General features: G+C 40.8%; 1 protein-coding gene and 2 non-coding genes across 11 annotated transcripts in view; 2 read left to right on the top strand and 1 right to left on the bottom strand.

Annotated features, from left to right (window-relative positions):
- Window positions 1-10638, bottom strand: part of LOC141381789 (NLR family CARD domain-containing protein 3-like) — a 34685-nt gene extending 24047 nt beyond the window's left edge. For 3 of the 9 annotated variants that reach the window (XR_012402476.1, XM_073948166.1, XM_073948171.1), the window contains exons 1-3: window positions 9893-10217; window positions 6993-7104; window positions 6574-6678 (exon numbers count right to left, since the gene is read on the bottom strand). Coding sequence is in view for 8 of the 9 variants with exons in the window: in XM_073948166.1 (XP_073804267.1) it covers window positions 6574-6678; window positions 6993-7036 (149 nt within the window). In the remaining variant the exon portion in view is untranslated. Of the gene's footprint in view, window positions 1-6573; window positions 6679-6992; window positions 7105-9724; window positions 10218-10517 lie in introns of those variants that run through there. The other 6 variants (XM_073948168.1, XM_073948172.1, XM_073948165.1 and 3 more) reach the window with 4 other exon arrangements.
- Window positions 10639-24154: 13516 nt separating this feature from the next.
- Window positions 24155-24226, top strand: trnae-uuc (transfer RNA glutamic acid (anticodon UUC)). The gene has a single exon. It is a non-coding gene; the product is annotated as a tRNA-Glu (tRNA).
- Window positions 24227-24835: 609 nt separating this feature from the next.
- On the top strand, window positions 24836-24908 carry trnar-acg (transfer RNA arginine (anticodon ACG)). The gene has a single exon. It is a non-coding gene; the product is annotated as a tRNA-Arg (tRNA).

Here is a 24908-nt window from a genome sequence, read left to right as displayed (position 1 = left end):
TTAATAAAACATGAACATGGTCATGGATTGATGTTTACGCTCATATCTGCGCTCGTTTCTACATTGCATTAATAAATGAGGCCTGTTGTGTTTGCATCTCTGTCTCTCTGTTCTGGGGATAATAGTTTGCCATGTCTGCCATCTTGTTACTTGGATTATTATGTGTTTGCTCTGATCTTCACTTGTCTTTGGGATTTTTTGTCATGGTCTGTCACCTGCATGTTGTCGTCACATTCATTTGTTTTGTTTTCTCAGCGCACATGGCGTTATTTTGACAGATCGCCATGCGCTCTGCTGTCTCACCCCACCCACTTGTCATTCTACGCATTAGATCATTAGTTCATTCACACCTGTCTGTAGTTTTCCTTCATTAGTCTCCCTATTTATTCCTCTTGTTCTCACTTTCCTGTACCTTATCGTTCGCATGTCTTACCTTACGATCCTGTTTCATGATCTCGTCTCGTCTCGTTACTGTTTAGGCTCCAGTGCCAGTCTTTAACTGTTGTTTTGGATTTTGGATTTTACTTTTTCTTTCTCCCCAGTCAGACCGTTCCTGCTGTAGATCAGCTGTGTTTCTCCTCACCTCTCGGCACTTCCTGCTCCAGTTCCGCATTAACGCCCACCAGCGATCTCCTCTCCAGCCGACTTTCTCTCCTCCTGCTCCCTCTCGTCCTGGTTGCCAGCATCGCAGAATAAACCCCTTGCTGACTGACGGCTTGGATTGCCGTGCGCCTCTCGCTGAAGCAGTTTTATTTTGCTTTCATTTTTCTTTTGCATTGACTATCCAGTGACGGCTTGGTTTGCCGTGCGCCTCCTATTGGGACGATTGGTATTGCATTTAGTTTTCTTTTGCTTTACCCCTTTTTACTGGTGCTTGAGACTGCCGTCTACCCTCTAGAGGCCATCCTTGGTTTTCTTAATTTTTTCTTTATTTTTTGCCTGGATTTTTCATCCCACTGTGGGTTCCCCAGCTCCACCTGCTGGAGGTTTTTTGTTATTGCCCAGTCAGCAAGATTAATAAAATTGTTTTTTTTTTACCTGCACTTGAATCCTCTCATTCTCTTTCCTGACAGAACGATAAGGTCAGAATGGATTCAGCAGGCACGGATCAAGTGCGAACTGCCCTTGCCCAGCAGGGTGCACTCCTGGGTCAACATGCCACCCAGCTCACCACCACCTCCAGAGAGTTGGAGATGCTCTCTGCTCAAGTGGTCGAGCTCAACGCACGAATTGAATCACTCCAGCATGAAGATGCAGGACCCAGGCAGGTTGCTCCACCTATCGCCACCCACCACCACGATCCAGAGCCCCATGCCAACAATCCACCTCCGTATGATGGAGATCCCAGTTCCTGTCGGGCCTTTTTATCGCAGTGTGGCCTTGTTTTTGCCCTGCAACCCCGCCGTTATGCCACTGAGGCCTCCAGAGTGGCATATGTCCTGACCCTGCTCACTGGGAGAGCACGTGAGTGGGGCACTGCAGTCTGGGATGCTAGAGCACCCTTCTGCCGTTTTTTTGATGATTTTAAGGACGAAATGATTAAGCTCTTTGACCGGTCCGCACAGGGAGATGAGGCGGCTGCCAGGTTGGCACGACTGACCCAGGAGGGCCGTTCTGTCACCGACTATTCTATCATGTTTAATACTTTAGCGGCCACCTGTGACTGGAATGAAGGGGCTCTCCGATCCAGATTTTTTGAGGGTCTGAATGAGGAGATCCAGGATGAGATCGCCTCTCATGAGCTTCCTCGCCACCTGGAGACTCTTATTGACTTAGCTCTACGTGTTGAGGGGCGCCTTCGCCGCCGCCGCCAGTGGCGGTCTGTCCATTCTTCCTGGAGGGCTGATGACATCTTCCCCCAACAAACCTCCTCTACTCCTTCCTCTTCCGATCCTGAGCCCATGCAGATGGGACGTATGCACCTCACGCCTCAGGAGAAGAGGGACCGCCTAGCCCGTGGCGTGTGTCTCTACTGTGGCAAACCAGGGCACTTTGCCATCAAGTGTCCTTTAAAAGCCAGGGCCCATCAGTAAACCGGGGAATCCTGGTGGGCGCCTCCCCCTGTCTGAATTCCCCTCTGTCTCGCACCCTATTGCCTGTCACCATACAACATGAAGGATCCCTCAACTCCTGCTCTGCCTTGCTCGACTCCGGGGCCGAAGGCAATTTCCTGGACGGTCTCACTGCCAAGCAGTGGGGTATCCCCGCCATCCCCCTCCCTTCTCCTATTTCTGTCTGGTCGTTAGCGGGTCAGCTCATCTCTACCATTACCCACATCACCCCTCGTGTAAGTCTTGTTGTTTCCGGCAATCACCGTGAGGACATTGAACTGTACCTTCTTGATTCACCAGGTTCCCCTATTGTCTTGGGGCATCCCTGGCTGGTACGGCACAATCCTCACGTTGATTGGTCCGGAAATTCTGTGTTGGCCTGGAGTCAGTCTTGTCTTGCTTCTTGTTTGGGTTCTGCCTTGTCTCCTGGTTCTTTGTGTTCTGTGTTGCAGGAGGAGACTGTTGATGTAACAAGGGTCCCGGTTGAGTACCATGGTCTTCGCCAGGTCTTTAGCAGAGCTCGGGCCGGATCTCTTCCTCCTCATCGACCATATGACTGTGCCATTGACCTCCTCCCAGGCACTTTTCCGCCCAAGGGTCGCTTATATTCCCTTTCTGGTCCAGAAAGAGAGGCTATGGACAGGTATATTCAGGAATCACTTAGTACTGGTCTCATCCATCCCTCATCATCACCTGCGGGTGCAGGGTTCTTCTTTGTTAAGAAGAAGGATGGCTCCCTGCGTCCATGTATCGACTACAGAGGGCTGAATGACATCACAATTAAAAACAGGTACCCCTTACCTCTTATGTCTTCTGCCTTTGAGTTGTTGCAGGGAGCCCAGGTCTTTACCAAGTTAGACCTCCGTAACGCTTACCACTTGGTGCGCATCCGTGAGGGAGATGAGTGGAAGACAGCCTTTAATACCCCTACGGGACACTTCGAATATCTTGTCTTACCTTTTGGTCTGACCAACGCCCCAGCTGTCTTCCAGGCCCTGGTCAACGACGTGCTGAGAGACATGGTAAACAAGTTTGTCTTTGTGTACCTGGATGATATTCTCATTTTTTCATCCTCTTTACAGGCACACACTCATCATGTACGTCAGGTCCTCCAACGACTATTAGAAAACCAACTCTTTGTTAAGGCGGAGAAGTGCGAGTTCCACACGAAGTCGGTTACATTCCTGGGGTATGTCATCTCGGCTGAGGGAATAAAACCTGATATTGCTAAGGTAAGGGCCGTTGCCAAGTGGCCAGTCCCCAACACCCGCAAGGCTCTGCAGCGTTTCCTGGGTTTCGCCAATTTCTATAGGCGCTTCATCAGGAACTTTAGTCAGATTGCTGCACCCTTAACGGCTCTCACCTCCACTAAAGTTATGTTCAGGTGGAATACACAGGCTCAGGAGGCCTTTGATGTTCTTAAGTCCCGTTTCATCTCTGCTCCTGTCCTTTCTATTCCAGATCCTGAACAACAATTTATTGTCGAGGTTGATGCTTCTGATGTTGGGGTAGGCGCGGTCCTATCTCAGCGGTCCCCCAAGGATGGGAAGGTGCATCCTTGTGCCTTCTTCTCTCATCGCCTGAGCCCAGCAGAACGTAATTACGACATAGGTAATAAAGAGCTGTTGGCAGTCAAGCTGGCTTTGGGTGAGTGGCGTCACTGGCTGGAGGGAGCAGTGCATCCCTTCTTGGTCTGGACGGACCATAAAAACCTTGAATATGTCCGTTCGGCCAAGAGGTTAAGCGCACGCCAGGCCCGCTGGGCACTCTTCTTTGGTCGATTCAACTTCAGTCTCTCGTACCGGCCAGGGTCCAAGAATACTAAACCTGATGCCCTCTCTCGGCTGTTCGAGGTCCCCAGTGGGGAGTCCTCAATTGGACCCATCCTCCCTGAGGGAGTGGTGGTTGGGTCTCTCTCCTGGGGCATCGAGCAGCAGGTAATTAAGGCCGGTCGAGGGATTGAGGTGCCAGAAGGGTGTCCGGATGGTCGGCTGTTTGTGCCGGTTGCGCTGCGTTCCGAGGTCCTCCGGTGGGGGCATGCATCCAGGCTGGTTTGTCATCCAGGAATTTGGAGGTCACTGGCTGCCATCCGCCAGCGATTTTGGTGGCCCTCTCTGAGGCAGGATGTCAGGCAGTTTGTGTTGGCTTGCTCGGTTTGTGCCCAGAATAAGACCTCTAACCAAGCGCCTGTTGGTCTGCTCAAGCCCTTGCCCATTCCCTCTCGTCCATGGTCACACCTGGCCCTTGACTTTGTTTCTGGCCTTCCCCCCTCAAGAGGAAACACTGTCATCATGACTGTAGTTGACCGTTTTTCTAAAGCAGCTCATTTTATTCCTTTGCCCAAACTTCCCTCAGCCAAGGAAACAGCTCAAGCTATGGTTGACCATGTCTTCCGGATTCATGGCCTTCCGGTTGATATAGTCTCTGATAGGGGACCACAGTTTGTTTCCCGGTTTTGGAGAGAGTTCTGTCGACAGATCGGAGCCTCTACGAGTCTGTCTTCAGGTTTTCACCCCCAGACCAACGGGCAATGTGAGCGAGCCAACCAGGATCTCGAAAGAACTCTCCGCTGCCTGACCTCCCAGAATCCTTGTTCTTGGAGCCAACAGCTCTCATGGGTTGAGTACGCCCATAATTCCCTGCCGGTTGCGTCTACTGGTATGTCCCCATTTCTCTGTTCCATGGGTTATCAACCTCCTTTGTTTCCCTCACAGGAACCTGACGCTGCAGTCCCGTCTGCCTTGGCCTTTGTCCAACGGTGCCGTCGCACCTGGATGAGGGCTAAGGAGGTCTTGGCTCGGACTTCTAGACGGACTAAAGCAGCAGCCGACCGTCATCGGACCCTCCCACCTGAATATGTGTGTGGTCAGAAGGTATGGTTATCCACCAAGGACCTGCCTCTTAGGGTAGCCTCACGCAAGTTGGCTCCCAGGTTCATTGGCCCATACCTCATCACCAAGGTCTTGAGTCCGGTGGCAGTTCGGCTCAAGTTACCTCCCACTCTTGGTCGGGTACACCCTGTTTTTCATGTATCCAGGGTCAAACCTGTGTTTAGATCCATTCTTAACCCTGTTGTCTCTTCCCCTGCCCCTCCCCCCCCTCGCCTAGTGGATGGCTCTCCTGCATACAGTGTCAGGAGACTGCTGGATGTCAGACGCCGGGGCCGGGGTTTTCAGTATCTAGTGGACTGGGAGGGTTATGGTCCTGAGGAGAGGAGTTGGATTCCGGCTCGGCATGTCCTGGATCGGGCATTGATTATGGACTTTCACCGGCGACGGGGTAAGCCCCTCCCCTGAGGCGCCTGGTGGCGCTCTTAGGGGTGGGGGTACTGTCATGGTCTGTCACCTGCATGTTGTCGTCACATTCATTTGTTTTGTTTTCTCAGCGCACATGGCGTTATTTTGACAGATCGCCATGCGCTCTGCTGTCTCACCCCACCCACTTGTCATTCTACGCATTAGATCATTAGTTCATTCACACCTGTCTGTAGTTTTCCTTCATTAGTCTCCCTATTTATTCCTCTTGTTCTCACTTTCCTGTACCTTATCGTTCGCATGTCTTACCTTACGATCCTGTTTCATGATCTCGTCTCGTCTCGTTACTGTTTAGGCTCCAGTGCCAGTCTTTAACTGTTGTTTTGGATTTTGGATTTTACTTTTTCTTTCTCCCCAGTCAGACCGTTCCTGCTGTAGATCAGCTGTGTTTCTCCTCACCTCTCGGCACTTCCTGCTCCAGTTCCGCATTAACGCCCACCAGCGATCTCCTCTCCAGCCGACTTTCTCTCCTCCTGCTCCCTCTCGTCCTGGTTGCCAGCATCGCAGAATAAACCCCTTGCTGACTGACGGCTTGGATTGCCGTGCGCCTCTCGCTGAAGCAGTTTTATTTTGCTTTCATTTTTCTTTTGCATTGACTATCCAGTGACGGCTTGGTTTGCCGTGCGCCTCCTATTGGGACGATTGGTATTGCATTTAGTTTTCTTTTGCTTTACCCCTTTTTACTGGTGCTTGAGACTGCCGTCTGCCCTCTAGAGGCCATCCTTGGTTTTCTTAATTTTTTCTTTATTTTTTGCCTGGATTTTTCATCCCACTGTGGGTTCCCCAGCTCCACCTGCTGGAGGTTTTTTGTTATTGCCCAGTCAGCAAGATTAATAAAATTGTTTTTTTTTTACCTGCACTTGAATCCTCTCATTCTCTTTCCTGACATTTTTATTGAATAGATGCTGAACATCAATCCTCTGGCGTGTGTTACTAATAACTTTATATGACAAAGAGGATATTTCACTACCAGAGTGTTTTCAGATGCATTATCTAAAGTCATAAACAGAAGATAAACGTGTTATGGTCAAATATTTGTCCTTATCAGGAGTATGGATGAAGAAAATCAGAAGAGTCTGAAATTGATATGACACTGTTCTTGTGTTTCTTACATATTGAGTCTTTTAAGTGTTGTGTAAATATAATAAAATGTTCTAACAAATCCTAAAACAGTCCATGTGTGTTCAATAATGTACAACACAACATACCTTTTTGCAGATGATGGTGTTTCCTCACTGAAGTATGGTGGATTCCCTTTAGACCAGTCACTCTTCAGAGACACAGAGCTGGACACACATGATCCTGATCTCACACTGAACACACAAACACACCAGAGGAATAAACTGCAGGACAAACTTCAGTCTCCTTTACAAGAGATTATCAGACAAATATGAGTTTGTTCAGTTTAATTCAGCACAAACTAATAGTTGACTGAAGGTCTGTCTGATCAGGTCACCAGATCGAGCTGTCTGTAATCTAGAATGATCTAAACACATTTGCTGAAGCTGTAAACTGAAGCTTTGTCCATCATTTGATCAGGCAATAGCAACACAAATAAGTGCATTGTTGTTGGTCTTTGTCCTTCAGAGAAAGTGTTGAAATAATGGTGTAAAAACAGAGTCAATACCTGTGTTTCTCTGAGAGAGAGTCCTTTACTCGCTCCTCTGCCATACTGCAGCTAAAACACCAATGCAGACATTAGCAGAGCTTTGAGGAAACAATCAGCCGCTGACCATCACCTGGAGATGACAATATACAGAGATGAAGAACGGCACACTTTATAGCAATCAATGCTCACTTTACTAACAACACCGCACTCAAACACACCACATGATGAGGGACACCACAAACAAGACCTTACTAAAACAGACCCGATAGTCATGCCACAGCATTTATATATATATATATATATATATATATATATATATATATATATATATATATATATATATATATATACACACACACACACACACACACAGGGCTTGACATTAACTGTTTTCATCACCAGCCACTTTGGCTAGTAGATCTCCAACATTACTAGCTATTCACCATGTTCACTAGCCATGATTTTGTTGTTGGAGAATATATTTTATATGCATAAATCTGACTTTGACATGCTAAAATGACTTGATCTAGATTTTGTGTAATGTCCTCATGCATTTCACTGTGTTCTGTGTTGTGTATGACCTTGCTTGATGTGCGTGAGCAAATGGGTTGTAGTGTAGCACCAGGCCCGGATTGGCTAATCGGGAGAATTCCCGGTGGGCCAGTATGTTTTTTGGCCGTGAGGGCCGGTGTCTCTAGCTGCTTGCACTCTCAGCAGTCGCACTTTTTTTCATTTGTTTATTTATTTGAGCATAGCCTCACTCTTTTATTCATTATTTTGCCGCAGCTCTGCTCTTTTTATTTATTTTCTCGCAGCCCCATGGGGAAAATGCAGCCTGCAGGTTAATGACGTAACATCATTTCACCCCAAACAGCGGCACCTCAGTGAAAGACTTTGAATAATTAATATTAATGAATATTACACCTGCTCAATGAAGATCTGCTGGTTCACTAGATTACAGTGTTTCTCCATTGGTTTGACTCTTTTCTTGAAACCGAAATGACATTCTCAAAACTCTAACATTATTTGGCAAAACACTACAGCTCACTTACAAAAGCTCATATCTTTCCCAAAACAGTTCACTCGTGTGTCGAAACTAAATGATCTTCTCATTTAAACAGTCAGTGCCCCAAAACGCTTCGTCCCTTCAGCATTGTGTGAGCGCTGCAAGTCAAAATGTTCAGATGTTCGGTCATCATGGCAAAGCACCACTAAAACATCCCTCATGTCCACCTCACAGTCTCAGCCCAGTCCTTCACTGACAATGCTTACTGTACTGTTTTTGTCCAGCCGACAATGTATAAAACAGAAATAGGATTTTAGGGTACGAGTAGCCTGCAAGGTTTGATGTCACACATTGCACTCATACTGCCAGGGAAACGGTCACTCCTTTATTATTGTAATGATCAAGCACACACAAAGCATCTTCCATATATCAGAGCAAAAAGAGTAGAGAGCTGTAATAAACTGTCATCAAATGCTCCGAGCATTCACCTACTGTATGGTGTTCATGGTGTTATGGTCTTGACTGATTTGGACAATTGAACAGACTATTGTGCATGTGATGACTTATACAATGAAATGACGCTGACAAGTTTTGGAGAGAAAAACCATTAGACTTAGAATTACCAATCAGTTTAGATCAACTAGATCTCTTCACTTGGAAACTGTCGGCTACCTGAACTTAATCATGTGCAAAGATGTACTTAGACATTTGCAATTTGATGAAATGAATGAGAAATTCAGATCTGTTGTGAACAATTGCCAAGTGGTTTGGAGATTTGTCTGTGTTATTTTGAGAATGTCATTCCTGTTTCAGGAAATGAGCCAAACCAAAGGAGAAAAACTGAAATAAATCTGACATACCTTGATCAGAAATCTAAAAAGGAGAGTAAATGCTTAAGCCATTGTGGTCTAGAGGTCAGCACATTTCATTATGACGCCGCTGACCGGAGTTCAAACCTCACCTGAGTCATTTATTTTCATTTTTATTGCTAAGACATGTAATACTGTTTGGGTTACTTATATAGGTGTACATATTTTATTTTTTGTGTGACCACCGGTATAAGAGCTGGATATCTATAAAGAATTTAGCACAGAATATATATTCAGATATTGCAGGAAAGGACGTTGTGCTGTTGTAAAGATAGTGTTGGAGATTCAGCTCCCCTTTAATCTTAAAAGCAGCTGTGTCCTTCAAAAAGACGTGATCGTGTCATTAGAAACTGAATTGGAATTGACCTGATTTTAATATAGTCAGTCGTGAACTGAGCTGGGCCGGTCTAAGGCTTGAAACTCCAGGGCTGTAAAGGAGTCCCACTGCGGCCCTGTTTACTAGTGTGTAGCACTGCAATTAGTTTTTATTATACGTGACTTTTCAGGGCTCAAATTTAAGCATTTACCAAATGTATCTCTGACCACAACAAAAATAAATAATTATTTCTTTGCCACAAATTTAAAAAAATGTGTCAAAACAAGCTAAATATAGCTGTATACATGCTCTTTTTATTTAACAAAACTTTTCATTAATTGTCCTGGCTAAAGCTCCCAGATCACCATGTTAATCAAACAGGGAGTTAATCTCCTATTAAAGCAATCTTATATATATATATATATATATATATATATATATATATATATATATATATATATATATATATATATATATATATACACACACACACACACACACAATTAAACCATATTAACAAACATAACAATAAGCAAAAGAAAGCTGGTGAAAAGCATACCGTGTGATAATAGGATCACGTTAACATTAGACCCTGTTAATAATCTGTTTAAAGAATGGGGAAAGAAAAGAGAAAGCAGTAACCGGCGCCACTGCTGCTTATAAAAATACATTTATTTTAAATCTGGAGCTCTTGAAAGCAGCAGGTTTGCAGATTCACAAGCATCACCTTTTGTCCAGTCGAGTTTAAAGAGAGCAGATCGCACCAAGTGAGTTTCCAGGCACGGTTGCTTCGCGGAAGAAAACGGGAGCGCACACGCTTTGTAAACAGACGCTCGCATCACGTGACCTGTGCGCGCGAGTGATCTTTCTTTTGCTCGCGAGAAGACAGTTGTTTTTATCAGTCCTGCTGCTGCTTCTCGATTCTAAGATCACATATGCATACTGGGCTATCTTTATTGTCAAACCCTGCTTTTAAAAAAGCTACAATTTGAAAAGTGTTTCCCGCCAGGAGCGTCTGTCTTACCCGCCGCTGCTGAAATATATACATCCGCATTCTTTCTGTTCACGGAAGCTCTGCTTTCACTTTCGATTTCGTGACTGTTTAAAGTTGATTTTGTGCTGAATGACGTGAAATTATCGAGTCAATCTGATATAGAAGAACACAAACACTTTCAAGAGATTAAAATAACCCATTATATTGTTGAAATGACCGTGTTTTGACCGTGTTTGGTTTGAGGCTTTGAGCTTCAGGAGCAGACAGTGCTATAAATCACGCTTATAAACACGCTTATACACATATAAACCCTTCATCATCTCCACAAATCAGCGTAATGTAGAAGTGTTAAACTTACATGCAGAAGTACAAACGCTCTTGTGCAGCAGAAACACAATCTGAGCTCTTTCACTCTTTCACTTCACTAAAACACACCTGTATGATCTACAGTTATATCCTGAAATATTACTGGCTCCACTTACATGAATATTCATGAGATCATCCTGACTGTGGGCGTGTCCTCGAGACTGGAGCTGAATCTGCAGCTTCTCTGAGCACGAGTGTGTTGAAGGAAGATTTCGAGAAAGATTTAAGAAAACAAATGAGTATTGGAGCTCTAAAATAAGAATATAGATAACATTATGGGTCTATATATGAATACAGCACTTACAGATCTCTGTGTTAGTTCATATATTCTACAGGACACTTTACAATAAGACCTACATTAGATCAGTCAGTACTGGAACTGATATAACAAGCAACTCAAGATGATCAGGATGCTGAAACTAGCACAGAATATTACTGTTAGACACAAAATTAGCTGAGCCCAGTGAATATACAAGGGAGAATCACATCAAGTGTTAATAAAGATAAAAATCAAGAGAAAATAAGACTTTAACTTCAGCTGAAATGTTGTTTTATTCAATATCTCATTTGACTTTACATTAAAATTCAGTTTTCTTCATCAAATACAAACTCATACACACGACAATATCCAGTGAAATGCTTATACGACCAGCCATGACCTTAAACACAACAAGATTATAGATGAGAAATAAATTACTGAATACAATAAGAAATAAAATATAGACAAACTTTAGTCATAGGAGATATATCTGTAGAGAATAAAATCAACACATTAAACCCCGTGGCTATACAACTATAGAGAACTTTAGCTGTAGACTGACTCCATGTACAGTGACACCATAACTGAACTGAACTAGAATACACACAGAGATGTGTGTGTGTGTGTGTGTGTGTGTGTGTGTGTGTGTGTGTGTGTGTGTGTGTGTGTGTGTGTGTGTGTAACTGTGGCTGAATGTGCAGATGTGTCCACAGACGTGCTGAATGTGTGTGTGTGTGTGTGTTGTGATTGAGAGAGCGTCTGGTCTGTGTTCAGAAGCTCCTCCTCAGTGTCTCTGTGTTGGTCTTGATGGAGCAGAAGTCTTTATTTCTCTGAGCGCAGCAAGAAAGCTTCAGCTCAACTGTGTGTTTTCCTACTTTAGTCAATCCAACACTGAAAACTCCTCATCTAGTCAAGAGTTACAGGCTTATTACTGGACACAGACATTACTGAGCTTGATTTATTTGCTTTATTAAGCATTATTAACCCACAGTTGTGCTGGTGAACATCAGTTAATGCACTGAGAGTCAACAAGAACTAACAGAGAACAACTTTACTGTCATCAACTAACATGAACAGTTTAATAAATACTGGAATAAATGTGTTTTTATTGTTCAGTTCAAGTCAAATCATGAAGAAGAAGAAGATCAGAAGAGCAGAAACAAACGTCACTCTTCAATTCTCCTTTATTCATTGAGCTGCTGGATTTCTCTACAGTTGATTCAAGATTTGACAGAGATTCAGACATTTCCATGTTCATCATCACATTCTAGTATCATCACCATGTCTCAGGATCTGCAGTGGGACATTCACATCAACTCTATCGTAAAGAAAGCCCAGCAGAGACTGTACTTCCTTCGTCAGCTGAGGAAGTTTAACCTGTCACAGGAGCTGCTCGTACAGTTCTACTCGGCTGTCATCCAATTCATCCATCACCCTCTGGTTCAGCCAAAACCGACCTCCGTAGACTACAGCGAATATAACGTTAAATTAAATGATTGATTCTGACAATATCAGGTATTAATTCAGAGAAGTGAGATAGGAATGTGTATAATTTGTTGTTACATTTGTGCAACAACTACACATGCTTAATGGTCTGTATGAAATATGGTGTCAAATTTGATAATATTTGAAATATATAATGTTTAATAAAACTGAAAGGTCCTGTTAGACTCAAATTTAAAGAATTAAAAGATTTATTTCTATTGTCTATGCTTTGGGATTTGTGGATTTTTCTTTTATAATATTGAGTAATAAATGACTTACTGAGTAATTAAGTTTTTTAATTAAATTGAATAAAAAAGTTATTAAAAATAAAATTGTATTTATTTTTAAATGATAATTAGTAATAATTAGTAATGAATAACGTTTTCAGAGTGACTTACCCAACACTGCACATAATCTGCATATCAGATGAAAATCAACTGAAGCACAAGTATATTGAACTATACCTGTTAGAGTTTAGATGTTTAATAAGTGCAAATGGGACCAACATATGTTCTGCTGGGCTTTCAAATATGGCTTTCATTTAGTGCTAAAAACTAGTTAAAATTGATCATATATGATTCCTCTCACAGTACCTTTTGTTTTACCTTTAATGTACTTCTCTGACCAGAAAATGAGAATAATCAGTTGGACAGGAATAATATTCATTGTTAGAGCCCTCCCATAAAAAATAAATAAATAATACCCATTTTGGTAACACTTTATAATAACTACACGCAATGAATTATTTATTAATCATTAGCAAATTTAATTCATTATTTGTTAAGCATTAACTCTACATTAGCAGATGTTAGTAAGCAGTTTGTAACTACAGATACAAATGCTCTATTCTTGATTTATAAGCTCATCTATAATGTGCTTAATGATTGTAGTTTCATACTTTGTCAATAATAATTTTTTCAATACTTAAGTATTGTATCATTTACAAACCAATTATTTGAGAGTACTTTGTGGCTTTTAAAGATCATTCAGAATGCATAAGTAAATGATTAATAAACCATTCAAATTAAATTTATATATCTTATTATTCAGGCATATACTAATAGTTAATTTGTATGTTAATAAATGCTTTAGTAATTTAACTTCATCCAGTTTTGTGACCTAATCTAAAGTGAGGACTATTTATGCTATATAAATCCCTTATAACTGACAATTAAAGGCTCGGTTATCTTCTAAACAGGGGAAAAAACACGACTTTATTCATTTCTAATCATTTAAAGACACATAAATAAATCTGCATCAAATGAAAAATAATTTTTTGCAATCTTAACTAAATCTAAATCTAAACTAAAATAAACTAAAATAAACGAATGAACTTTGTTAAATAACATTATAATGTTGTTTCATAATATATTGTTAAATTATTATATTGTTGTTTTTATCCAATTTTATGTCCTATTTTGACACTCCTGTTATTCGGCAATGTTTAAACTTTACAGTAATTTTATTTTTTAGATAAGATTACAAAGATGTACAGTTCATTTGACACTGAGCCTTTAATTGTCATTTATTAGGGATTTATAAAGCATAAATTGTCCTTACTTTAGAAATAGGTAGAGTGGCTCTGATAGGCTAGTTGGCTTTAGCAGAAGTGGCCAATCTTGGAGCTCAGTTGGTGGCATCAGTTGCTCTGGAAGCGTTGGCTATGTCAGCAGCAGATCTGCCAGCTCTAGCACCACAGGCTCTGGCAGTTTTGCTGGAATGGGCCTGACTGTGGTTGAGGCTTTTGTGAGCGGTTCTGTTGACAGTACCTCTGGTGCATGTGGCAGTAATAGCTCTAGTGGCAACTGGCATCTCAGGCTCTGACATGGTGGCATCTCTACAGCGTTAACTCTTGCGGTGGTGGCAACTACAGTGACCCCTACATCCTTGTGCCTCAATGCACATTGTACAAGCACACAGAGGTCGAGTAAGTGGGAATATGGGGATTATTGTTCCTGAAAAATAAAAACAAATCACACAAAGATACTTAAAAAAAAAAAAAAGAAACTTATTAGTCCAACTTTGACATTTCTTACTCACCTACTTGATCCTCCCCTTTTGTCTACAGTCTTTAATAAAGTGCAAACCATTTTTTGCCCCACAGCATGTTTTTTTTGACAGCCGTCGTTGACTAGCCGTGCCTGATCGAACATGAACATTGTGCTGGCACCTGTAATGAGCCTACAGAAAAAAATATGAATGTTTAAATGTGTACAGAAGTGTGCAGAAATGTTAGATATTTTATTTTACATTTAGAAATATCAAACATTTACAACAAGGATGCAGCAGTATTCTAAATTATCTGTCAGCCAAACATATAGGAAATCTGAATTGCATGTATGTATTACTCCTGTAATCCTGCAAATGGAATGAGCACCTACACTGTAAAAAATTGCTGTTAAAAAACGGTCAGATTCTATGGTAAAATAATGTTTTTTCACTAAAACAGTAATATTCTGTTAAAAACAGTGCTTTCTGGGTAACATTTTTTTTTTTCGAGAAAGTAACCAACTGCAGAAAACTGTGAGCTAACAGAGTTCAGATTTGATGTTTTGAAGTCTGTGTTTGAAATCACACTTTGTGTCCTTGTTTACTATTTCATACACTAGTTAACTAATATAGTTCACCTGACAGTTTTAATGAACACTAATGAGTGAATTCAGACACTGATGAACACCTGCTGTTAATAATTACAATTACTGAAGAAAATAAACAAGAAACACAAACAGTGACTTGAGTTACAACATTAAATAAAATAAAATAAAATAAAACAGCTTCAGTCTCAGCAGAGGATCATTAAACAACTCCACAAACAACAGCAGACACACTTATTACTGACTGATTTGACTTCCATACAATTCTCATTGAGATCCAACAGAAATTAAGGTGTTTTTTGTGTCACCGTAATGGAGTGAGGGGCTGATTTAGTTGGGCTCTTCACCCTTGAACCCATTTAAGAAGACTTTCCAACTGCTGTAATACAGAGTTTACAAAACGTTTTGTAGGGATAGTTTACAGTTTAACCCAAAGAATGACCAGTCTGGTTGATGAAGAAGAGCCGGAGTCAGAGATTTTAAAAAAATAAATTAAGTTTACTGAAGATAGTTTGCAGTTTCATTCGCAGAAGCCAGCTTCAACACTCTCAATGAGTTCCTAGGCCGCTCTGCTTACAGTTTCAACAATCGAACAATTATACTCTTTACACAAGTCCAGAAAGGGTGGGATCCAGGTAAACAGTTCTCATTGGTTACAACAGAAATAGACAATTCTAAATTCATGCGTCAAAGAAACATAGTATCTACTTCCAGATATGGATGGCCTTAATGCATGCGTCAAAGAAAGCATTGTATCTGTCTCCAGATATGGATGGCGAGCTGATGCCTAGAGGTGATGTCGCCCTAAGTTATTAGGAGCTGATCTCCAACCTGTAAAAAGCTAAACCAGGAAAACAATAGACACAAACGACTATCTGTGTTAAAGACTCAAGGATGTTTCTTGTACGTTCAGCTGTGTTATCAGGCTGGTTCAAGACTGTTTCCATCAACAGTCTGCTGCAATATCTTTACAACACACAGTCTATCTCCACACAAAAAGAAATTACATTAAAATTAATTATACTCAACAGATCAATCAAACAGCTATAATATTATAGGCAATATCAGGACAACTAGAACAGGTGTCTTCTTCTCCTCTGTATGGGGAGAGAGAGAGAGATCTCCATGACCTATGACCTGGTTTGTGTGTTTCCTGAAAACAAAGTTAAAATAGACAGGCAAAAAGAGAAACAAGGACATAGAACATTCTTGCAGTAAGCAGTTTTAACTTATCCATTAGTTAAAATCAATTCACAGTTAAATACTGAGAAACAGGATGATGAAAAGGATAAACGTTGGTCCATGATGAGATGGATTGGAAAACAGAAATCCGAATCCTTCAGTCCCCCCTTTTGACCCGAATGGAGTCCAAACTCCGCTTCCGGTCAACCAGTGAGGTCACTAAGGAGAGTGAAAGTAAAGACTCATGCTCCCTTAATAAGTTCGCAGAGTTTTCTTCACCCCTTCTTGGACAAGCTGGAACCTAAAAATTCCAGTCCCCAAGCTAAGGGCTCTTTCACTCTCCACCCACAAAAGGAGTTCACGTTTCTCCTCATCGGTGGGATTAAGGGTCCTGCAAGCAGAAGTGAAAACATACAAAAAACAACAGCGGACCAAAGTCCAGAATGTGAACACAAATGCGCAAGCCCTAAAAGTCCTCCAGAAGTAAACAACTCATAATTTCCATCGATACTTCCTCTGATGCATCTACAACTTGCTCCAACTCTAAATCCAAACATACAGGCTAATTCTAGTGCTCAGAGATCCTCTGATCAGACACAAAAGGTCATCCACTCGACCTAAGCCACACAGGATTCAAATTCATGACCTGCAAAAACATCTTTATCTTCACCAGTTTTAAAACATTCATCAGCGTGTTCTGTAACTTCAAATTAGAATAATGAAAGATTTTTACATTAACACACATTAAACATGCCAACAGCACAGTAGTCCAATTCAGCACCATTACCATGTTTAATCATCACCTTGCTGAACTCCGTGTCAGTCAAGTCCACTTAAAATATATTTTTATTCAAATAATAATGTGATTGTAGTGATGCAACACATTCCTCTGTATCATTGATAGGAAGTGTACAAGCACCCTTGTCCTGGCCATAATGAGCTAAATTCACCTTCACAGTTAACAAACTAATATCAAATCCACTCTCTGGAAGCCGGGCTAAATGAATTGAGCCAGACCCTCAGTCACCTCAAAGAGACTAGATATAGATATTACCTGTCACCTAAAGACCAAGAAAGATGTAATGGTTTTTACAAATTATTAATCCAAGTCATTAACATGCAATAAGAGGGATTGTGAATCCATTTCTTTTGTTCCCACGTTTTAGGGGTTTAACAAAATCTTAGTCAAATTCAACAAAGATCAAACCTGAGTAATTCAAACTCAAGCATCTTTTAACAGAAATAAGACTAAACCTTATAATTATCTTCTCAACGTGTCATTTGTACCATTTACTTTACTCTGACTAAACCAGTCAACATAATCAGAAGCAAACAGTATGATTTTGTATAAAATTCATTTGATTCTTACTGTCTGGTCAATTAGAAATGCTCACAGGTTAGTTATTTGCTCAAACTTTTGATTATTTGAAAATATTTCATACCTGTCATTTGACAGTAAAACCTGTTTAAAAGCATTACCAATTGAACAAGAACAAACTGAGTTAACAACTCTTTTACCACATATAATCAAGACTCTTGCTTGGATATGGACTACTAAATTTTCATTTAAAGACAGTCTAAGTTTCTGTAAAACTTGTCAGTATTCACAATAATAATATTAACTTGAGTTGACTTGACTGCTTAAAAATGCTGTTAAAGTTCACGCTGCATTTCTGTTTACTAAAATGTTCATTTTTGCTGCAGCAGTATAAATACTTCTTACTGAATTTAACCATCAGATGCAAACACTTTCATTCAACTTTATCTCTTTGTTCTATACAACATCCAAACAATTATGTTCCTTTTCCATTGAGGACACACACACATAGACAGAGTGATTTACTGCAGCATTTGCCTTTAACACAAATGACTTCAACTCAATTCTCTGCTTATTTTTCCTATGCTAGAGTGAGGATGCTTTCTGGACTATTGTGGTTAGTGACTTAGCCAATGTCACTGTTTAAATGCCATCAAGTCTAAAATATTTAACATTAATATTCAGATAGCAAAGAATTAACTGTAATTAACCTTTGAACTTCTCAGTCAATTTAGACATGGGTTTGTAACCTGATATGAATGGCAGTCTTCAATTTCACAGCTATAAGCTAATAAAACTTGTTTTAAAATTATTATTATTCCAGAGAGTAATCTGAATCAGGAAAAGAAGTCATAATTAACGATTGCAAACAGAGCTGGATAACCCATCCATTTAAAGCTCATCTCATGTTCTGCATCATCTTTTCATCAGATTTACTCAGCATTATTGACTTCTGCAATGTCTGGCATTTCGCTTATACAATCTGTAATAATATACACTCATTTCAGAGGTTAGTGACAATATTCATACAGCAGGGACGAATCATTCCCTCAGGACAATAAGCATTATTGTACCATAGATATGAATATTGTGACAGCTCATAACTAAGTTTGCTTTTGGTGTTGAACTCGCACAAATTTATTCTTAAAATTCTCTGTCCAGTTTCAACTGGATTTACATGATCTTTTATCAAGTTTCAAAGTTTCTGTTTATAATCAATGTCTTTTCTGAAATCTATTGTTTTCTTAATATCGTTGCTAAGCAAGTCGATAACAGAAACAAAACACACCTCATGGCTTCACTCAAACAGTCTCCGTCTCTCTGTTTCATGCACATAAATTTTCAATAGTCTTAGACTATAACATTAAAATTATTACAATTCAGAATCTTTAATCATTCACCAACGTTCCAAATGTCAAAAGTTTTTATCTCTCAAAACTCAGTTGGAACTATTTAAAGACTAAGAGAATTTCTTGTAATTATTTTACCTTAACTGCTTAGTTCCATTCAGCTGTGTTATCCAAACCATCTCACAGCCAGTTTTTATCTTTAGCCAGCACCATCTCGAAAATGTCCTTTGCCATGAATAAGGACAAGCATCAGTAAAATACTATGAAAAATCAGACACATCAGTTAAAAATCATCTCAGCTTCACATTCAGGAGTTCAGCATTCTTAAAATTCAGACAAATAAAATATCCAGTGCTGTTAAAGCAGCCAACCACAATGATATTGGTAAAATTTTAAGAAACTGTACTGTCTCCAATGGTTCTTGAAAGCCCATTGCCATTATCTTTTTACCAATCATCTCCTTCAGGGTATCATACCCTGGCATAGTCCGTTGATGCTTGTCACAAGGACTGACATGTCCTTAATAAAGGCAGGATTCTCGTGATCAGGTCTGGACGGGGCCACTGAGGCAGACTACTGTAACTTCAAACAGTTCCCCTCTAAGGATGCTTTAGGCCGATAGAGCATCACCCCAGTCCAGCACCATCTTTTACATTAAACATCCCCCTTTTCGGGTAGATGCCCCGGGGTTTACGAGGGGTCCCATGCCTTAGGTTGTTTTCCGCTTTGGCCAAGGGAAAATCTTACCCGTCTTAGGGAACCCCCCTTCGTGCCCACCGGTCAACTGCCACTCACACTGCAAGCTCCTGTGCAGGCTTCCTCCTTGATTCAGAATTTTCTGCAAACTTGGGAAAGTGCAGTCAAGAACCATGAAAGCCATTGAGACTACCTACTAGAATTTAAACATTGAGACAGGTTAATCAAACACTTAAATCAACTGAATATCAAGCTGAGATTATTCAGGGAGTTTAGATATCACCCTGATCCATTCAGTGTCAGGGTCTACTACCTCAGTATAGCCATCAGGCCCTGTATGTGATGGTGGAGACTAAGGATAAGACAAAAGTTACAAACAGTAATAAACCACTGAAGACAAGACAAGAAATTTCCAAACAGTAATAACAACTGTTCAAATTAATTATCTCTATAGCTCAGCGGGTATATTAGTGTTTTTCAAGATGCTTTAACAAAAGCATTTTCATTCATTCATTTCTCTGTTCACTTAGTCCCTTTATTAATCCGGGGTCGCCACAGCGGAATGAACTGCCAACCTATCCAGCACGTTTTTATGCAGCTGGTGCCCTTCCAGCCGCAACCCATCACTGGGAAAACAAACAAAAGCATTTTGCAATCTCTTATTTGTTAACTTTGATTTTTAATTACTAATACCTCTATTAGTGCATACAAATTGAAATGTAGAATTTCTGTATTCATTCTAGCATTTCCTTTACATTGGGATTTCCAACTGAGCACTGTGCTTATCAATTGTTATGGAACAGGCAGATAACAGCTCTTAGCTGACATCTAATGAGAGAGAAAGAGAGTTTTGAGCAATCTAGAACGAAAATGCATGTTTACTAAATTTAAACATACATTAAACATAACATTAACCTCAATAACATAATTTTATTGTAATATCTTTTTACTCAAGCCCGTCCTAAAACATATAAAACAGAGTTGACATGCATTTTCAAAGTAATGCTGTTACAGTCAACAATAGTTTTAGATCTTTCAGGGGTTAACTGCATCCATCAAAGTATTATTTGAAAACCCCATTTATGTTACATATATATTTTTAAAAATATATAAATCCAACCATGAAGCTGCTTGTTTGCACAGACTTACATGGCACAGTTTTATACTTTTACTTTTACAGCCAAAACCAGTCATGTTGAGGGCTAAACCAAGATAGCAGTGCAGTCACACAGAATCTTATCTTCTAAGACAAAACATAAGCTATTCTTTATTCCCATAATGTTACTGCCAGTTTCTGTGCTTGCGATTTTGCTACTCGACACTCAATATTTAGATTTTAGCTTTTCAATGACAATTAAATGCCAAAGGAATAAAAATTTTTTTTTTTCTTTAAATCAGTTCTAAAATCATTTTAAACCTGAGAGCTTAGCTGAGCCATTTACTGCATTCTGCTCTCATCTATTTCTTTTTATATCTGAGTTCAACACCAAAAGCAACAAGAAATTGAGAGGGCACTCTTACCAACAGCGCTTGGCTTCTGCTTGATGAATCTGCAAACCATCCCAAGATGTGCAAACTGTCCAGACCGGTCCAATCCAGTTAGGGTCATAATTTTCTCGGGATTGCTCCTGGTGCATCATTGATCAATCAACCTCACCCTGATATTTCTAGGTATTTTGTCTGACTTTTGTGGCCACTACTATCTAATGGATCCCTATTATAATGTTATTTTTATTCAATTATTTCTTTCCCTAATAATCTGACCTACACTATTCTTATGGCATGCCTTTTGTCTGTGATGTAGTTAGATAGCAGTGGTGGAACTAATTACAATCTCGGGTTAATTTAGTCCACTACTGAATAAAAACCAGTCCAAGTTTTATCCACGAGAATGTGTTAAAACACACCCATCAACTGAGTATTTTAACTCTGGGTGAAAGAGGAGGTACACCTCTCAACTACTGTTACACTTATCACTTATAGGTGTACCACAAAAATGCACCAGCTCGCTAAGGGATTCCACACAAATCTACCACAAATTTCTGTGAATCCACCAGTGCCTTTCATTCACGTCTGAATGAGAAATCCACACTTTCATTCACGGCTGAATGAGAAATCCACACTTTCATTTACGTCTAACTGAGAACCAACAACATTCATTCACGTCTAAATGAGAACCAACAACGTTCCGTTACTACCCACCACTTCACAGACAATCCCTAGTCTTATAATTTTAAATCTTCCTACCTTCATTTTGTTGATTGATCTATGGTGTTACCAGTAAACAAGTGCCACGTATCCTCCACCAAAACTGTAGGGATAGTTTACAGTTTAACCCAAAGAATGACCAGTCTGGTTGATGAAGAAGAGCCGGAGTCAGAGATTTAAAAAAAAATAAATTAAGTTTACTGAAGATAGTTTGCAGTTTCATTCGCAGAAGCCAGCTTCAACACTCTCAATGAGTTCCTAGGCCGCTCTGCTTACAGTTTCAACAATCGAACAATTATACTCTTTACACAAGTCCAGAAAGGGTGGGATCCAGGTAAACAGTTCTCATTGGTTACAACAGAAATAGACAATTCTAAATACATGCGTCAAAGAAACAGTATCTACTTCCAGATATGGATGGCCTTAGTGTGTGCGTCAAAGAAAGCCTTGTATTTGTATCCAGATATGGATGGCGACCTGATGCCTAGAGATGAGGTTGCCCTAAGTTATTAGGAGCTGATCTCCAACCTGTAAAAAGCTAAACCAGGAACACAATAGACACAAAAGACCATCTGTGTTAAAGACTCAAGGATGTTTCTTGTACGTTCAGCTGTGTTATCAGGCTGGTTCAAGACTGTTTCCATCAACAGGCTGCTGCAATATCTTGGCTACACACAGTCTGTCTCCACACAAAAAGGAATTACATTACTATTAATTATACTCAAAAACAGATCAATCAAACAGCTATAAAATTATAGGCAATATATCAGGACAATAAAACAGCTGTCTTCTTCTCCTCTGTATTGGACCTCTAGTCATAGGAACAGATAGAGAGAGAGAGAGAGAGGTCTCCATGACCTATGACCTGGTTTGTGTGTCTCCTGAAAACAAAGTTAAAATAGACAGGCAAAAAGAGAAACAAGGACACAGAACATTCTTGCAGTAAGCAGTTTTAACTTATTCATTAGTTAAAATCAATTCACAGTTAAATACTGAGAAACAGGATGATGAAAAGGATAAACGGTGGTCCATGATGAGACGAATTGGAAAGCAGAAATCTGAATCCTTCAGAGTCCAGGCACAAAATGTGCCTATAAGGTCCCAGTAAAGCACTTTTATGCAGGGCCATTGTGGCTTTAACACAAAACAAAACTAGTTCACTTCTACTATGTAGCAAAATAGCACAATATCACTTCAACTGCATAATTACATATTTTGAAAGCATAAAGTAAAATCAGTAATAAATGAAGCATCTAAAAATATAAAGACAACATGGACTATTTTTCAAAGGTTTGGGACAAAACTGCTTTAGTTTATAAAAATGCAGATATAAAAGTAACCTTGTAAATAATTATTCCTTTTTAATATGTTAGCTTTTCCACTTGAATATGTTAAAATATAATTTATTCCAATGATGTTAAAGCTGCATTTGAGGCATTTGTGTCCTACATAAAATAATTTGAGACAAAACAACAAAACATAAAAAAATATACTTAGTTAAAAAAAAAACAAAGTAAGATTTTCATCTGTGTATTTTCTCTACCAATTGTACCTTAAAGGGTCACGAAACTCCAAAACACATTTTTTGAGCTGTTGACAGTCATATATGTGTCCCACACTGCTAAAAACACTATTAGGACACAAATATTTCACTAAAAAGTGTAAATTGGTTGTTTTTGCGTTATTTCAAGCAAATTTGTACTTCCGGTTTGAAACTAATTTTTGAAGCTGCGTCTCAACCATGAGATAATAGCGTGTATTCCAGCGTGCAGACTGGATGTCTGTGCCAGAGTGTGTCTTATTACGTCTTACAGTGCGGCTCGAAGGACATCTTTTGCCTTCAGAGCTGCTTTCGTGAAGAGATCATCGGCAACACTGCTAGAAGTTTACCATGGAGGTGAAAATGAAGCTCCATGACCAGGAATTGAACCTGGGCCACAGCAGTAAGAGCGCTAAGTCCTAACCACAAGACTACCAGGGAAGGCCTGGCTAAAGGTTGCCCTCTAGCCTAGCCTAGCCTAGCGGCATAAGTGCCTACCACTTAGAGGTCATCCAGCCAACTTGCAGTGTAATCTCCTCCACTTGTAGGTCTCTGAGCTGCAGCAACACCTAAGCGCTCTGACACACAGACACAAAAGAAACCAATGCTTTTAACCTCCTCTTGGAGAGGAGAGAGTCTCCGACCCTGGATCTCAGGTCTTCTATGGAGGGACTGTCAGGAATCCTGTAAGAGCATCCCATCCACACAACCTCTTGCCATATAAACAAAGCAGAATGTGTGGTGAAGGAACTCCGGGTTGAAAGAGCCTTGTCCTTGCTCCAAGCAATGTGCTAACAAGGTGCTGAACAGAGTGACGGTGGCACAAAGGTTAGCGCTTATGACTACGGATCAGAAGATTCTCGGTTACGGAAACCAAGAAACTGTGTATGAGAGAGTGCGTAAGTGTATGAGTGGCACTTGTGCAAGCAGAGCAGGGACGTGCCAGCGATCAGAATGAACTGGAGTTTGTGCCAAGACTGGCTTTCCAAAGTGGCAGTTCCCATATGGTCTAGCGGTTAGGATTCCTGGCTTTCACCCAGGCGGCCTGGGTTCGACTCCCGGTATGGGAAGGCTTGAGTGCTTTTGCTTCTGTCCTTTTGGCCAGCGGTCGGACTGCAGCTACCTCATACGATGTGGTTGTGGAACTACCCTGTAAGCCTTCGATAGCTCAGTTGGTAGAGCGGAGGACTGTAGGTGGGATGATGGCAATCCTTAGGTCGCTGGTTCGGCTCTAAGGGCATCTTTTGCGTTCAGAGCCGCTTTCTTGCCTTCACAAAGTGAGTTCACCACTGCTCAAAGTACAGCATGGAGGTGAAAAGGAAGTTCCCTGACCGATATCGAACCCGGGCCGCGGCAGTGAGAGCGCCGAATCCTAACCACTAGACCACCAGGGAAGGTCTGGCTGAAGGTTGCCCTCAAGTCTAGCTGTGGGCCTCCACCCAGGTGTGCTGCAGCTGCTCTGACAAAAATAACTCTAACCTTTGCAACCTCCTCCTGGGGAAGAGAAAGTCTCAGAGCCTGGATCACAGTTCTTCTTGGGAGGGACTGTCACATGCCCGGTGTAAGAGCATCCTATCGACACCACAACTTGCCATGACAACAAAGCACAGGAACTCCATGTTCACCGAGCCGTGTCCTCTTTCCAAGCAGGATGCTAATGAGCACTGCTAACACGGACTGGGCCAGTGGTGCAATGGATAACGCGTCTGACTACGGATCAGAAGATTCTAGGTTCGACTCCTGGCTGGCTCG

This window comes from Danio rerio, chromosome 4, assembly GCF_049306965.1.
Source record: "Danio rerio strain Tuebingen ecotype United States chromosome 4, GRCz12tu, whole genome shotgun sequence".
Lineage (NCBI taxonomy): Eukaryota > Metazoa > Chordata > Actinopteri > Cypriniformes > Danionidae > Danio > Danio rerio.
This window is presented reverse-complemented; position numbering and strand designations above follow the sequence as displayed.